The 17271-nt window shown below is 43.7% G+C and overlaps 2 protein-coding genes across 3 annotated transcripts in view; one reads left to right on the top strand and one right to left on the bottom strand.

The window, feature by feature from the left end:
• The window catches only part of NSMCE2 (NSE2 (MMS21) homolog, SMC5-SMC6 complex SUMO ligase), a 207210-nt gene extending 203254 nt beyond the window's left edge, over nucleotides 1-3956 (bottom strand). For both annotated transcript variants that reach the window (XM_054590481.1, XM_054590482.1), the window contains exon 1: nucleotides 3841-3956. The gene's annotated coding sequence lies outside the window, so the exon portion shown is untranslated. The remainder of the gene's footprint in view (nucleotides 1-3840) is intronic.
• A 60-nt stretch (nucleotides 3957-4016) lies between these two features.
• WASHC5 (WASH complex subunit 5) overlaps nucleotides 4017-17271 on the top strand; it is a 53796-nt gene continuing 40541 nt past the window's right edge. Inside the window, exons 1-9 of the mRNA XM_054590480.1 lie at nucleotides 4017-4183; nucleotides 4396-4530; nucleotides 8018-8327; nucleotides 8769-8914; nucleotides 9581-9665; nucleotides 10280-10380; nucleotides 12456-12648; nucleotides 14832-14984; nucleotides 16521-16634. Of these exons, the coding sequence (XP_054446455.1) occupies nucleotides 8130-8327; nucleotides 8769-8914; nucleotides 9581-9665; nucleotides 10280-10380; nucleotides 12456-12648; nucleotides 14832-14984; nucleotides 16521-16634 (990 nt within the window). The 5' untranslated portion in view covers nucleotides 4017-4183; nucleotides 4396-4530; nucleotides 8018-8129. The remainder of the gene's footprint in view (nucleotides 4184-4395; nucleotides 4531-8017; nucleotides 8328-8768; nucleotides 8915-9580; nucleotides 9666-10279; nucleotides 10381-12455; nucleotides 12649-14831; nucleotides 14985-16520; nucleotides 16635-17271) is intronic.

The following is a 17271-nucleotide window of genomic DNA, read 5'->3' as shown; positions in this document are numbered from 1 at the left end:
TCCTCAGTAACATCCTTACAATAAATGCAACAGTAAGCTTCCTGGGACTGCTTCATAGACAACTCCTCAGGGTAACTAAGGACAGGTACTCGTGTCAGATGCCGGCTCGGTGCCCACCAAACCCACTTCCTCTTCAACCTGGTAGTACAGCTTGGCCCCAGTCTGCAGCCTTCCCTGCAGCGGGGTGCGGCCATGTGACCGAATTCATGGCAATGCTACGGAAGGCATTTCCAGGTCCAGTCCACAGAACCACGCACTTTCTCCAGGCTCCTTCCCATTTTGACAGCTTGAAACGGGCAAGAAGTGACCTCAAAGAAGCCATATACTGAGGACGGAGAATCACTGCACGGACGAAGCCCAGGATCACTGTTAGGAGGAAAACTGCCCACTCATCAGGCTCAATGCATAAAAGAAACAGAAACTCCAACTGTGCATAGCCACTTAGATTTGGGGGTTTACTCAAAAAAATACAAACCTGCAAGGATCAACTGACACGGTTCAACGATTCGGTTTTCTAGTCAGTATTGATTCTCAATCACTGAGACCATCGCTGTCCAACTTCCAGTCATGACAAAAACGTTCTATCATCTGCACTGTCCAATATGGTAGCCACTAGGCACATGTGGCTATTCATTACCTGAAAGGTGATTAGCATGACTGAGGAACTGAGTTTTTCACTTTGTTTCATTTTAATCAATTTAACTTTAGACAGCCACACGTGCCCAGTGGCTGCTGCACTGGACAGCACAGTTCTAGAGGCAAATTGTTGAAGTGTGCTACATACATGACCCAGGGGGTAAAGCCACTGTATAAACAGAGCATATCTTCCTGGAATATCATTTTACTTACAGGTAACATGAAGCATGTTTACATTAAAATAAACACTAGTTGCACTATGGAGTAGAATATGGAGGCAATATAGAGTTAAGCACATAGCCTCAGGAGCCAGACTACCTGAGTTCAAAGCCTGATTTTGCTACTTCCGGAGCTGAATGAATTTAGGCAAATTAGTTAGCCTCTCAATGTTTCACTTTCCCTTTCTGTAAAATAGGGATGATCTAGTGCCTATCTATCTCAAGGATTACTGCGAGGACTGAATGTGTAACATATATCTATATATAGATCTATATATAGATATATATAGATCTATATATATATATAATAAAACACTCAATAACCGCCAGCACATAAATCTTTTAAAATGGGAACAGATAGTACCACCCACCTCATCATTATAATACTGTGAGGGACAATATGAAGCAGCGCTTAAGGGAATAGACACCGGACACTAATGCCTGGGAATTCCATCCCGTCCGCAGCACGGAAAGCTGCACGACCCTGGGCAGGTTGCTTGTCTTCTCTACCTGCGCTTTGCTCCTGTGTGTAAAGCAGGAAATCACATCTATCTCCTAGCATTATTAAGGATGAATTAATATTGTAGTTTTCTCAAAATCCCCTGGCCTCAATCAGCAGAAATACTTACTAAAATTATAGCTTTATGGATACTATCTCAGACCTAGTGAATCAGAGTCTCTAGTGAACACACTGAGGAAACTATAATTTTTTTGAAGCCCCCTCTCCCCATCCCGAGGAGCCTTAGGATCAAAAAGTATGGAGGACAGTGAGATAATTGTGCCCCCCCCACCCCCTGCAAATGCCTATGTTGAGGCCCTAACACTCAATGTGACAGTATATGCAGATAAGACCTCTGGGAGATAATCGGGTTTAGATGAGGTCACTAGGGTGCATTCCCATTCATTCTCTCTCTCTTTCTCTCTCCCTCCCTTCCTCCCTCCCTCCTTCCCTTCCCCTACCCCTTGCTGCATCAGGACACAGCAAGAAGGCAGAAGGATGCAAGCCAGAGAGAGAGCCCTCACCAGCATCCAACCGTGCCAGTACCTTGTCTCTAAAAACTGTGAAAAATAATTTTCTGTTGTTTAAGCCACCAGCCCATGGTATTTTTTAAGTAGTAGACCAAGCTGACTAAGACACAGTGTATGTAAGAATTAAAACAACTCAGGATAAATGGAAAGTACGTACCACATGGCAGCTATCCTTTTACGTGAATGCAACTCATATTATTCCAATACAATTTTACAATTGCAGAGAGCTAGGGGAAACTTTCTCCGGTAATTCTGGAGTGTTTTCAAGGAAAAGATTCAGACTGGGAAGCAAAGAGAATGGGTGCAGCAGAAAAATGGGGTAGACGCTTTCCACTATTCCTCCCACGAAGGGCAGCTAACTAGGGAAACCACAGGACAGCCCCCAAAACAAAGGACTGTCTGGCCCCACTGTCAACAGCGCAGTGGCTGAGAAACCCTGATTTAAACCAACCTCCTCTAGGAGTCTTTCCCAGGTAACAGTAGTCTTTTTGGTCCCTGCACCTATGGCCTTCAAGAAAGTTTAAAAGAAGGTTACACAGTTCCTGAGTTTTTCCCCAGCATGTATTTTGCCTCCCCAACAGGCCTTGTCTCCGGGCCAGGGGTATCCAACCTTTTGGCGGCTCCGGGCCACACTAGAAGAAGAAGGGTTGCCTTGGGCCACACGTTAAATACACAAACACTAACGAAAACTGATGAGCCAAAAATAGGTTCTAAGTAAATTCATAATTTTGTGTTGGGCTGCGTTCACAGCGATCCCGGGTCGCACCGGGCCGCAGGTTGGACACCCTTCTGGGCCATTCCGACTGCTAAAACAAAATACCAGACTAGGCAGCTTATAAACAACAGAAATTTATTTCTCGCAGTTCTAGAGACTGGGAAATCCAAGATCAAGGTGCCGGCTCGGTCCAGTTTCGGTGAAGGCCCCTCCTGGTTCATAGCCAGTATCTTCTAGCTGTCACTGTGGAAGGGACAAGGCGGCCCTCTGGAGCCTCTTTTATACAGGCATCAAGCCCATCCAGGAGCTCCACCCTCCTGACCTAGGCACCCCCCAAAGGCCCCACCTAATAACATCACACCAACATCAGGATTTCAAGTTACGAATGGGTGAGCGGACACAAACATTCAGACCCTAGCAGGTCCGTTAGATTCTCTGTAGACAGATGACCAATCATCAGCTAACGTAAAAATACTTCTCTCCTGTTCCCTCCTCTCATCTTTCGGTAGAGCTCAGTGGTAGGCAGAGAAAAAAATATTTATAGACAGTGTGCTGACTTCCTTTAAAATTCCCGGGGCCTGTATAAGTTTAACACAGCTATGTCTCAAGATGCAAGGATACACTTTTCCTTTGGAAGCCTTCAGGCAAGCAATTGCTCGTTCCCTCCCTCCTGTTACCACTGTCTCTACCGCTCACTAAAACTCATCACAACTATTTGCTCACACGTCCGCCACTCCTTTACCCTGGGGAGCAACTTAAACCAGCACTCCGAAATATTCCACAGCATATAAAACAGTTCAAACAAAACGAGCGATCGATTAAGATTCGGAGGCAGGAATAACAGCAACCACCCCTCCTAGGTCCCCTCCAGGGTGCCGTAAGCTGGTGGCCGGGCTCTTCCTTCGCAGCATCTCTAATTCTGACAGACATTTACGTGAGAGAAAAGGAAGCTGGGGCCCAGGGAGTTCATCGAAACGACTTGCCCGAGGCCCTGGGTTAAGACCAGATATATCTGGATCAAGAATGCGTGATTTTTTCCCCACGCACCTAAGACAGAGGGAGGGAGAGCTGAGGTCTCCGAGGAGGAGGAGATAAATCGCCACAGCCTCATTGCTGTGGCGTGAAAAGGATCAGGACCGTCGTCCAGGTCAACAGACCCAGCTCCGGAGACCCGCGGAGTGCCCAAGAGGGAGGCGCACCTCCCGCCGCGCTCGCCATCGCCGTCGCCCGCAGCCGCCTTACCTGCGCCCGACCCAGCTCCGTCTGCCTACACCCTGACTTCCTACACTCGGACCGTGGCGCCTTCCTCAACTCAGTTCCCCTGTTGCTAAAACTGAGAGCGCGGGCTCAAACGTCATCAGCCGTCGTCCGCCAGTGGTCACATGACGCCCCGCCCCGTTCTCCGCCCCTTCGGTCACGTGACCGCCTGGGGAGCCAGGGGCGGAAGCTGAGGTCCGTCTCGCTTCACGTCCTGGGCTGTGCGTGGAAAGGAGCCCTACAGAGAAGCAGGGGTGGGGACCCCCAGTGCCGACTCCGCGCGCGATCGGCGGCCGCGCTCCGCGCCCTGGCGCGCCCCGGGTGACAGGTCAGTTGGACGGGATGAACTCGCCCCTCATTCATGTCCCCCTTCCCCTTCTGGGCCGCGTTGGCCGAGGGGACATCTGTGGCGTGGGATAGGGTCTGGATGGGAGAACCTGGCGTGGAGGAGTGAGAGGCTTCCTGGGGCGGAGGCTGCAGCCCTGGCTCTTCACCTCCACTTAGAGGAACCTAATTTTCCACGCCGCTTTGGGGCTTTAGGAAGTGATGTTCAGCGGCTTGGCCCACATCTGAACCTTGCAAGTTTTCGGGAGCAGTGCGGTGTGGACGTCGTCATTCCTCCATCTACTCTTGAGAAAACTAAGTGTGTGTTTTTACAGTCTGACGGACCCGAGTGTAAATTCTACTTCTGCTATGGTCTGTGATGTGAGTTTGGGCAAGTCATTGTTCCTCTCTGCACCTTAATTCCCTCACCTGTAACATCTTCGTGCTGGAGTCTTTTGCATTTCGAAAAAAATGTTTCGATGATTCTGATTTGTGGATGGTCTTACAGTAAAAACAAACAAACAAACAAAAAACCTTCCAGAGCCCCCAGTGGAACCCAGTCTCCTGGTTCCGCGTGCACAGAGCTCCCTGCATGATAAGTGATGGTGTGTGTGGTGGGTGTCGGGGAGCGAGGGAAGGTCGGGGGTGGGGGAGAGACAGAGGTTCTACTGCCTCTACCCACAATAAGAAACAAACACCATCCCGTCTTCCTTCTGTCTTTTCCAGGACTTCGGAATCAGACTAGAGCGATCAGGCTTATTTCAGAAAGTTTTTGGAAAGAGACTTATCTTGACCAACAACCATTCCTTTTTTTCCTGATAGTAGATTGGTGGAGATCAGCACTTCCTTCTCCGTGGAACTGAGATTTTTATGACAGGATAAAAATAGGCCTACCGTTTCCTGTCCTCTGAGTAGGGTCAACAGTGGTTTGTCCCAAGACAATGTAATGTCCTTCAGAATAGAGTTCTGTAGTCATTGGATAATTGATAGGATGATGTCATGCTTCGTTCTTGAAAGCGGGTTGTTTTTTGCCTCGGGTCACTTTCCAAAACTGAAAAACACAGTTTCATACCAAATTCCTAAAGATCAAATGAAAACCACTTTTCTGGGTGCCTTGTAAGAGATGCTTAGGAAATTGAGGGAGATCTCTGGTTTCCTTTCACACCAAATAGTAATACAGCCGGTATTAGAACTTTCTTCATTCCCAGCACCAGTAGAACCAAATGGGAGGATTAACATAGCTTCTGCCACAGTGTTTATCTGCATGTCATTCTAGAGTGACTTTTCTTAAAGCTCAACTAAATCTTAACAGCTTCTGTATCTGAGACTCCTGCAACATGGTTGGGCATCTTTAATGATGATCTTAAATTCTGTTCTTTAGGACCAGTTTTTCAGCCAAGAATGGGGTACTTACCAAATACTCTAGCCAAATATTTTGAATGTTGCCTACACTGTAACTCTTGGGTAAGGATTAAAAGATTAAAATAAAAGATGCACACACAGAACTCTTGATTTTTGTGGTCTATGCCAACCTGACCACGTGTGTGCAGGTGCTGAGTGTATCTGTCCATCTTCAGGTGATTAAAAAGAAGGCAGGTGATGCCGTTTTCTCCACGGCCCCATTAGCTGTCCTATCTTAGTGTCCAAAATCTGGTAGCAGTTAAACTGGTGAATAACAGTTTGCCCTCCTCTCAGTCGAATCTGGAGTTTGACCCTGCTGAGACCTGGATCAGTTTGGTGGTCTTCAGAGGACCTCAGTAGGTGACGTTTTGCCCATTGTCCATTATTTTCCCCCTTTTTATTTCTCCAATTTATTTTTCCAAGCCAGGCCATACCAGTGGCTTAACAAGCAAGCATCACAGAGAAAACTGAAAGGACTTCTTAATAATTTATGCCTTCATGTGTGTGATAGGATGCCCTCATGAGAGAAAGTTCTAGACAACTGTAATGGCGTCTCAGCCACTGTCTGACCCAACCCCATCTACCTCCCCTGATCTCTGCTTCTGTCCCTTGCTCACTCTGCAGTAGTCACCTCAGCCACCGCCTTAAATGCATCTAGCACATTCCTGCCCTGGGGCCTTTATACTTGTTTATATCAACTCCTGCCTGGAATGCCTTTTCCCCAGATTATTGTCTATTGTAAAATAACATATTACTCCAAAATCTGATGGCTTAAGACAACAAATTATCTATTATCTTGCAGAGTTTCTGTGGTCAGGAATCAGGGGTATGGCTCAGTCAGTCTGTGAAGAAGAGCTGTTGTCCCATCTGAAGATGCAGAAGGAGCTGGGATCCACTTCCAAGCTCACCGGGCAGGTTGTCGTCAGGCCTCTCAGACCCCTGGCACAAGGGTTCCTGTGCAGGGCCCTCACACCATGACAGCCTTGCCCCAGACAGACAAGCTAGAGAGGCTGCTCAAGAGAGTCACAGTCCGTTTGTAATCGGATCTCAGAAGTGATATCTTTCAGTCTGCTGTCTTCTGCTGTTTAGAAGGGAGTCAGGAAGTCCCACTCCCAGGGAAGGGACCTACACAGGACATGAATAAAGAGGTGGAGGTCACTGGGGACCATCTGAGAGGCTGCTGACCGCGCTCAGACAGACTGCTGCTTGCTCCCTTGCTCCCTCCAGTCCCTGCTCAGATGTCATCTCCTCAGGGAGGCTTTCACAAACCCCCTGATGTGAAAGAGCACATGCTCTGTCCCTTTATCACGCTTTTTCTTCACTGCAGTTATCACAGCCTGATTATATATGTATATAATCTTCTGGTACCTCTTTACTATTTCCAGTAGTAGGTAGGCTTCATGAGAGCAAAGACTTAGTTTTGTCCACTGCACTAGCCTCAGGACCTAAAACAGTGCTTGGCGAAAGCAAGGGCGCAAATGTTCGGAAAGACTTGGGCGTTAGTGATGTTGAAGGTTAAGCCAGGCTTCCATGAAGCCTATAAACGCTGACCTAGCCGAAGTAACAGGAGAGAAATGCAACAAAGATGATACCACAAATTAACACTTCAAAAGATAATGATTTGAGGAAGACTTGGGAGAGGACTTTGGGAAAATGAAAGATGCCTTGAACCTGTTTTGCAAAAATTACCTCTTTAAATATCAACTGTGAAAGTCAACTTTGAAGTACAAGATACTGTATTACCAAAATCACAGTTTGGTAAAATCAGCTTTTGACTCATTCTCAGTCTGTCCATTGAATTAGAACATATTTGTTGCTATTTTCCTCTAAATTTTGCTAAATGTAAAACTCACTTTAATCCATTTTAGTTATAATGTTTTAAGATGCATTCCTAATCTCACTTGTCTACTGCTTAGTATGAAATGTTTGTCTTTACTTTAGAGTCACTCTGTAACCTTTCTCAAGCCTGTCTCCTCAACGCCCCCGCCCTCCCGATAACAAGGGCTTCCTATATGAGAAAGCCATTTGTAAAGGTGTTCCCTCGACCAGTTCTAGTGGATCTTAGGACATATCTTTGCCAAAGGCAAAACAAAGGGGTACAGGTCTTGTAAGGAAGATGTAGCAATCACTGCCCAGTTGCAGGCAGGTTGGAACCACACATGCTCTGGTTCCTTTTCCCAAGCTCCAAGGTAGCTACATTGAATCTTTTCTCATGGGGTGAAGTGAATAAACAGTTGAGAAAGAAGCCACAAGTGTTAATTTATCAAAGCCCCACCACACGGAAACCAAAGAGTGGAGAATAAATGCCCCCTCCGCATCAGAATTCATTTTTTTTGTTTGTGTTCTAGGGAGTTTGGAAGAAAAATATTATGTATGTATTTCACATGCTTCCTTGAAAAATGGAGGGGTTTTTTTTTGTTGTTGTTTTTGGATACAGTTTCTTAAATGGAGCAAGCAGCTGTCAGCAGACCTGGTTTCCTCTAATGGTCCGCAGAGCCCAGCCCTGAAGCCAGTTCGGCATTCCCAAGCGGCCAGGCACAGAGTAGCCGATGACCCTCAGGATGCTGGACTTCCTGGCCGAGAACAACCTCTGCGGCCAGGCCATCCTAAGGATCGTCTCCTGTGGCAACGCCATCATTGCTGAGCTCTTGAGGCTCTCTGAGTTTATTCCTGCTGTGTTTAGGTTAAAAGACCGAGCTGATCAACAGAAATATGGAGATATCATATTTGATTTCAGCTATTTTAAGGTAACCTTCCCCTAGAGCATCTAAACCCCTGTCTTTCCTGCAAACGCATGATTTGTCTGGGAACCCTGAGACTCTGGGCAGTTATGGGGAAAGAGTTAAAAAAGAAGAGATGTTTAAACCAAATTTAATATCAGCAAACTAACTGGGCAATAATATAAAGGTATTGTGTGAAGCCCTAACACAATATAGTCAAATTTTCAAACGATAACTTCAGTATAACACATTTCACATTAAAGCATGCCAGTTGCAGTTACAATGCAAATGCATATGTTTGAAAGGGATTTTATATCTGGGCTTCTATTATCTTTATTACTTTGCTCTCCTTACAACTTTTGACATCCCTTTTAAGGCATAAGAACAAATTTTTTAAAGAATACATAGAAATTGTTACCAACAAGTATGCTTTTGTTGACGTCTCCATAAATGTGTTTTTTTTCTTAGGGTCCAGAATTATGGGAAAGCAAACTGGAAGCTAAGCCAGACCTTCAGGATTTAGATGAAGAATTTCGTGAAAACAACATAGAAATTGTGACCAGATTTTATTTAGCATTTCAAAGTGTGCATAAATATATTGTAGACTTAAACAGGTAATTTTTTAATTTACTAATAGCTTATTCTGATAGTAAATATTGGAGTGGGGAAAGGGACATTCTAGAACATGTAAATCTTTCTTAGTTACTACGAAGTTTACTAAATTTACAACCATGCACAGTTGTCTTGTCCTTCCTGTGACAGTAGTCATCTTAAGTGTTGTGAAGTTTTACTATAATTTCTTGCTCTTGTGAAGTATCATAATAATCTTGGTCTACACGAACTCATATAGCTTTGAATCCTGTGGTTTATGATCATATTCTAGTATATTATTTCTAAGAAGTAGGAAAAAAAGGAATATATATTTGTAATTTTGGTAACCATAGCCTTCCTTCTTATCTCTAACTACACAGTATTCTCCTTCCAGCCCTTAAGAATTCATTATTTATTAGCTTTTAAATTGACTATTCCATGTTCTTATGCCATCATTACCTATGATATTTGTAATTCATAAATCAGGATGAGGGAATATTCCTGTTACTTGGAGCGGCCATAAATATCGACCTGTGGCCCTAATCACAATGAGTTTCAGCTCACAAACTATTTGAAGGCCAGGGTCCCTAGTATCTTGCCTTACCTTTTAGAAAGCTTTGCTTTCCTCCATCAAAGATGTTAAAGTTTTCGTGATCAGTGAATAATTTGCTCTGGGATTTCATTTCTAGGTACCTAGATGATCTCAACGAAGGTATTTATATTCAGCAAACCTTAGAAAGCGTGCTTCTCAATGAAGATGGAAAACAACTTTTAGTAAGTACTAGTGACCATTTAAAATAGAAATTCAAGAATGTCAAGCTTAGCATCACTTTTTTTCTTCTAAGTCACAAATACATAGAGTTCCCTTCTTTAAACAGAAACAAAATAAACTGATAATAACCTTCTAACTGACAGATCTGTATCCGAATTTAGAACATAGTAGACTTTGAACAGAATTGCAAGGGAATAGAGACTATGCAGAGTTTCTGAACTTCTTCAGTGTAACAATCCTATCTTTATCTTTCACATCCCAGACATCTAGCCTAGTACCTTGTACACAGTGATCCCTTAAGAAATGTTTGTTAAATAAGTGAGTGAACCTAGAGATATTCATAATATTGGGATTCCATCTTGGTATCCCATGCAAAAGATCAAAACCAGGCTGACTGAAAGATAGTCGCTGTGAGTTAAAATGTATGTCGTATACATTTTCCAAAGCTCATTCTGTACAGAAGCTGAGAACCCCTTGGGGGAAACCTGCATTATCCATGTAGTGTAAGACTTTTAGGGGGAATGGGAGCAAAATGATCTTTTTAACCATTCTCAACCTCCCTTTATAAGCATGTATGCTCATTCTGAGTTTGGCCATTGTCGTCTTCTCTTCCTAGTGTGAAGCACTGTACCTGTATGGAGTTATGCTGTTGGTCATTGACCAAAAGATTGAAGGAGAAGTCAGAGAGAGGATGCTGGTTTCTTACTATCGATACAGGTGTGCCTGGGCTGGGGCTCCAGCCGAAAGCACTGCTGCTGGTAACATGCAGCGAGGGTTTCCATACGGCTTTGAGTGTGAATGACAGCAATATGATTTAGAATGCAAAAATAGAAGATTCTTTATCTCTTCTGAACATAATATAGCATTTACTCTGTGTTTTATTCATCATCATAATAGGTTAGGTGTCATATAATCTATGGATTATAGATAAGAGATTCTATATGCTATAAATAATTAGAGATCTGTAGATTATCATGTCCATGATGGTACCTCAGTATTTTTGTTTTTAAAGGAATCTGAATTTTCTTTACCTTACAGATAAATTTAGAAATTTGGAAGTCTAATGAATGTTCTTTTTAGGGATTTCTTTCTTGGTTTGTTTGTTTGTTTCTTTTTGTTTTTAAAGTTTCAAACGTTACTCCTTGGCACACAAAGGAAATGAGTGCATGAACTGTCTGTTGTCGATTTTAGGTTGATGACTCTGAAAAATTACCACTCAGAGGTCTGATTGAAGGTTGAATTCTCATGTGCATGCAGGAAACAAACACGAACAAGCAGCAGCAGACGTGATCAATATTAGCTATGTCTCTACCGAGCTGGGACTTCAAGAAGTGATGTCTTAAAAACAGGAGCCTCTATGGCCAACTCTGTAATTCCAGTACCTAGCACATGGGTTTTAATCTGTTGAATTAATGGGTCAAAATCCGGATACAAGGTCAATGTCAGAAATAATCAAAATTCAGAGAAGAAACAGTCAGTAAACAAGAGTCAAAGTAAGGAACGTGGGCCAAAGATGTGTAGACCAGAATTAACATTTTCAAGCTTACAGTTTAGGACAACCAAGTAGGACAAGGAGGGAGGTTCTCACAGGGTGGGGACGGTGCAGGGACGCTGTGTTTCCAGCAGCACCTGGGCCTGCTGCCTCCTCAGCAGCAAGTTAACCTTCAGCGCCACACAGCTGGCCTGCCTCCCTCCCTTCCGCTTTATCCGTGTGGGATGAGACCCCCCCCAGCATGCGTAGTCCAGTCTCATCCGTTTGACCAGGAGCTGCCTGAACATGCGTGTTTTTAAAAATGGACTTCGAACAGCCTTGCTTCTATTTCTGAAAATACCTGAAAAAACAAAAATAATAAAGAACGTAAAGACGAAGGAAAAAGTTTCTCTCTCAAGCCCAGCTTTGACAGTCCGGCTTTGTCCCTTGGGGCACAAGAGCTAATTCATTGGAATGTGAGGATCCATTGTTGAAGTGACGCGGAAAAACTGCAAGTCAGGGTTGTGATGAGGGAGAATCTTACATCCAGGAGCAGGTCACCTTCACGTCTAAGACTCTTTGAGTCTCTTTGAAGGATTACTATGACCAACCACCCCGAAAATCTCAGGTGTTTTGATTAAATCTGTACAAAAGTGCACCTTACCAAGAAAAAACAATTAATGTATATTCCACTTTAAATTGCCATAATTTAAAAGAAAAATTTTTAATACATGAAATATTGGTGCAGGTTCACATTCTTTAAGCCCAATTCTGAAATCCAAAGAGCTATGAAAAATAGATACACACACATACACACACAGGCACACAGAATAACTCCTTTGGCAGCAAAACCTGATCGAACCTGAACTCAAATGGAGTCAAAACCTGAGCAGAGCAAATGTGATCTCACTTGTGGGAATATTCCTAAATTTTACTGTAGAAATATTAATGTGTATTGATCATGGAGTGCCAGCTGAGGCTCTGCTGCAGTATTGTATTGTATATGGTCTACATACCATGTTACTTCCTTAGAGTTGCAAAATGCTATATTCTGAAACAAATCCAGACCCAAAGATTTTGGAAGAGAGCTTGTGGACCTTAACATAGAACTGTACTTACATACAAAAACCGACCTTTTAAGTTTGCTGTGTTATAACAGGCTTTTTGAAAATATAATTTTCACTCTTAAGGATACAAATTGACCCACAGTCTTATCTGAAACCAGAGAAAGTCAAGAAATCCTTCTGCTTGGTTGGACTTTTGAATTTCTAATATGTGCGGTTTGTTTGGCCCTTTATTTCCCATTGCGAACACGACTCAGTGCTGCTCGATCTTCTGCTGATTCAAATATGGATGATATTTGTAAGCTGCTCCGAAGTACAGGCTATTCCAGCCAACCGGGAGCCAAGAGACCTCCCAACTATCCTGAGAGTTACTTCCAAAGAGTGCCTATCAATGAATCCTTCATCAGTATGGTCATTGGTCGACTACGATCTGATGATATTTACAACCAGGTGGGGACTAAGTTTAAGTCCATTAAGATCTTAGTAACTGAAAAGACTGATTTCACTTGCCTCCTCAGTTCCTCCTGCCCTTCCTGCTCCTCCCCTCCTCCAAAGAGTAAAAACAGCTAAAAATTATTTAAGCCCTTTGAGCTCCGCTATGGGGTGGTAGAGGAAAGAGAGACATTTCTTTGGGCAGAATTAGAGATTTCTGGGAAGAGATGGGATGGGAGCTATACTTGGAAAGAAGTAGTTATTGAGTGTGCATTGGGTGTCTATCCAGGTGCTGGGGATACATCGCTGGCGAAGGGAGGCCAGGGTGACTATGCATAATGAGCTCGTAGCTGAGGAAAGAAGATAGACAGCTAACGGCAGTACAGTAAAACAAGAGAGGTGTTATCTTGGGGGAAGGAGCATGTAATGGGCAGCAACATTGTAACAGGTCTCCAAGGGGATGTGGGGGCAGCCCAGACAACGGAGGCAGCATGAGCAGGACTGGGAAAACCCAACAGCACCTGAAAGTGGTCGCACTTTCCTCTCCAGAAAAGATAGCAAAGGAAATGGCCATTTGACTTCATTTTCCTGAAGAAAACACAATTGTATGTGTCCTATATATGTGTGTGTGTGTGTGTGTGTGTGTATAGAGAGTTTTGTTTTACTAGAAGAGAGTTGAACATAACGATATTTATCACAGAGCACACTTGTTCTGTACAGTTCTTCAAGTAACCTGTTAGTTTTTTGTATGAATATGTTCAATGTAAATAAAAGAGTTTTTTTAGACAACCTAAAATCAGGAACTACCTGCAGATAGCAACTCTCTATAATATTTGCTGCCATTTATTGAGGATTCAGTGTGAACCAGAATCATAAGAGGTTTTTTCATGCACCGTTTTCTCTATTCTTTGCAGTAGTCATGCAGACTAGGCAGCATAGTTCTCACATTGCTGTTGAGAAAACTAAGCCTTAGAGAGCTTAAGTAACTTCCTCACGGTCATGTAGCTATGTAGCAGAACCGTAGTTTGAATTCAGGTCTGTGTGACCTCAAAACCCGTGCTGGTTTTTCACTCCCTGTCCTGACCCCTTCTGCCTCTGCAGTCCGTTGCGCCCACTTCTCAAGGCAGAGTGTTTCAGTTTTCTCCGTGCCCGTGACTTTCATTAGCACAGGGTTCCGCTGTAGCTGTGCTATGTGTCCACCCCCGGCCCCGCCCCCCCCCACCCAGGGCTTCCCCTGTGCCTGGCTGGTTGGAGCGGGGCCAGTCACTTGACCTAATGTGGGTCAGGTTCCCTGTCTCCAGGTAACTTGGAATCGGGCCTGGGCAGCAGTTTATGGACACAGGTTTACTTACATCAGGCAAACTTTGGAGTTTGGGGCAGCTTCCTTCTGCCACATTGGAGAAAACCACCTGGAGAGAGAGCGAAAAGTTGGGCAGACACATCAAGGGGAGACTGGAGGCTTCTTGGCTCACAGCTCTAGGCTCTCCCAGAGACCTGGCCAGGTTCCACGTGACACCGCCCGGTCTGTCCTTGTAATGACTTTCTCCCTTCCTGCGTATGGCCCTCGAGGTGGTCCGTACTGTGGCAACCCAGGAGTCCCAGGGCATGAGGCAGTGGCTGGGGACACAGCTGCAAAGGCAGGCAGGAGGAGCCCGCCCAGCAAAGCACACTGAGAGGGGAGCGCTGTCCGTCTGGGAGACAGAGGAGGAGAGAATTCCATTCCTGGGAGAACTCAAGTGAGAGGGCTGGAACAAGGCCACTGAACTGGGTGGCTGTGAGGTGGAGAGCGACCCTAGGAAACTCCATTGAAGTGATGATGGTGGGGGTCAGATTTCAGTGAGCTGACCAATGCACAGGAAGTGGGAAAACAGCCCTGGCGAGCGTGGAGTCTCTCCGTTCTAAGAGATTGTGATGGGAAAGACACAGAAATGGACAGCTAGTGGGAGACCTGGGGTTACCAACCTTATTTTCTTAAGGGAAAGACTTAGAATTGCAACAGAGTTGAGGGCTGGAAGGAAGAGCGTAATGCTGTGCGGTTGGGGTGGCAAGGCAGGCCCTGGTTGGCGATACCAGGACAACTGCTCCCCGTGTCCGGGGTCCTCCAGGGAGATGGGCTTCTAGGACGAGAACACATGTTTGGCGCATGTAAGTTCGATCGTTACCAACGGCTGCCTCTTCCGGGCGTGCTCTCCGCGTCGCAGGTCTCAGCCTACCCTCTGCCGGAGCATCGCAGCACGGCCCTGGCCACCCAGGCCGCCATGCTCTACGTCGTCCTCTACTTCGACCCGTCCATTCTGCATGCCCACCAGGCGAAAATGAGGGAGATCGTGGACAAGTACTTTCCAGATAACTGGGCAAGTATTACCGTTAGCTTTTTCTTTTTCTTTTTTTCCTCTATAGTAAGTGTGTTAAAAGAACTGGCTTTTCCATTTTTTCGGCCTTTTACCCAGAAGCTATGTGTTGTAAAGAGCGACACATAAAGTCACTCAGGTAAAGTTACTTTGTGTGTGGAGAATTATAAATCATAACATGAAGGAATAAGTCAGCCTATTAAGTTATTTTTTTCTTAAGTGTATATTCTCAAGATAAAACCATGTATTATAATGGATTTTGCTTTAGTGACCGAGATTGCAGCTAAGTCACACAAGCCTTTCTTAATTCTCTTCTCTTCTATGAATCTAAACTAGGGGAATCCATATAATTTGTCATTCTAGGAATAGGAATTTGACTTTCATAATAATTTCTATCAGCTAACATTCATGGGGCTATGAAAGTTTAGATTACTGCAGGGATTTGCTTGTAACTTTTTAATGTTTCACTTAAAAATATTAACTCTTAATGGAATACAACTGATTTAACATACTGTGTGTGTGTGTGTGTGTGTGTGTAATTAAGTGTTTTCTTTGTTCAGAGGTTTTAACAAAGAACAGTTAAGTTGGACCACGTTCTCAGGCAGCAGATTTTGTTTCATTTCCTACCATCTGCTGAATCACAGACTCTGTGATGAGGGGCCTGAATGGGGGGAGCTTTCCTGGGGGGAAGAGCAGGCTGCAATTAGAAGATGATGCATCCTGTCCACAAATGGTCATGCTCACGAGCAAGAATTAAGGAACCAAGAAGAAAACTCTGATAGTGTGGCTTCATTTGCCTGGACTTAGTAAAGACGTATTGACCATAATGCTCAGAAATACTGTTAGAATTAAGGAAGGTCAAAGTCCAGGTACATGATACTCATACTCCTAACAAAGCACCCTGGCATCCCAAAAATAAAGGAATGAAAAAAGATATGCCAAACGAATGCCAACCAGTAAACAGCTAGCGAGAAGATCCTAAGATTACACCAAGAGAATTTTAAAGAAAAACATTAATAGAACTAGGGAGGGATTGTATATAATATTTTTAAAAATAAATGTAAAACAATACCATTCTCACAGATTTGAGGGGGGAGACTTTCATTTGATTATTTTAATATAAAAATTATGTTAGCATGTAATGGGTTTATTGTTATTGTAAATGAATTAAATATTTTTTTTAATTTCTCAGTTTTAATGTGTAATATGATAAATGCCGATAGATATAAGCCACCTTAAAAAAAAAAAAAGTTCTTTGGGATCCTCAGTCACTTTTAAGAGTGTAAAGACTGAGATGAAAATGTTTGAATTTTACTTACTGTTCCATGAATAACAACATTGTCATTTTTGTTCCAAAGTGCTCATAAGGAAGAACATTTTCCTATGTACCTGGAAAATCTTGGTTTCTCCTCGATTTTCTTTGGAATGGCATCTAAACTTGGAGTGGGCAATGTCTTTTCTAATTTTGTATTTTCCCAGCCCACTGTCTCCAAGTGGGTGGGTATTTGGCAAATACTGAGTGAATGTCTCCTCTCTCAGGTAATTAGCATTTACATGGGGATCACAGTTAATCTCGCAGATGCGTGGGAACCTTACAAAGCTGCAAAAACTGCTTTAAACAACACCCTGGACCTTGCAAATGTCAGAGAACAGGTAAGTTCTGGCCAATCCAATTCTCAAACAACTTGCCAGCCCGCCTTAATGGGGTAGGGAAGGAGCCAAGAAGATTTCCCAAGGCATTTGGAAGATGTCCACAAAAACATGAATGCAGTGATTAATGAAAGCTGAATTTTGCAGAATAATGTAGATATTATAGATTTTTGATATGTGTGGTGTATATATAAATGGGAGGCTTGGGTTCTAGGGAAGATTCAACAACCTAAGATGAATCAGAGTGAAGTATGGTTTACATTGACTTTATTTACTCTTGCTTACAAGACTGTCCTTATGGATTGAGCTACATTGACCAGTAAGCAGAATTTTAATGTTTCCATCAACGGGATGAGTATAGAAGACTGTAACTGAATATATACATATGCCTGTCACTGTAATTCAAATTCATCATTTCTGATGTGCAAGATAAGGAACAAGACCAAAGGCATTTGTCTCCTCACAGTTTAAATGGCTACATGTCGTTTTGATAAAAAAACACAAGGTAGAAAGAAACACCTTCGTAAAAGGAAGAGTAAAATATTTTTATTGGGGAGTATACTTGGTATTTCTAAACAGTTATCTTCCTCAGCCGGGCTTTCTGAATTTTTGAGTTTCCAATGTGGATAGCATACTATTG

The sequence above is a fragment of the Pteronotus mesoamericanus genome, unplaced genomic scaffold (genome assembly GCF_021234165.1).
Source record: "Pteronotus mesoamericanus isolate MK-2021 breed Mesoamerican mustached bat unplaced genomic scaffold, CSHL_Meso_final scaffold_174, whole genome shotgun sequence".
Taxonomy (NCBI): domain Eukaryota; kingdom Metazoa; phylum Chordata; class Mammalia; order Chiroptera; family Mormoopidae; genus Pteronotus; species Pteronotus mesoamericanus.
This window is presented reverse-complemented; position numbering and strand designations above follow the sequence as displayed.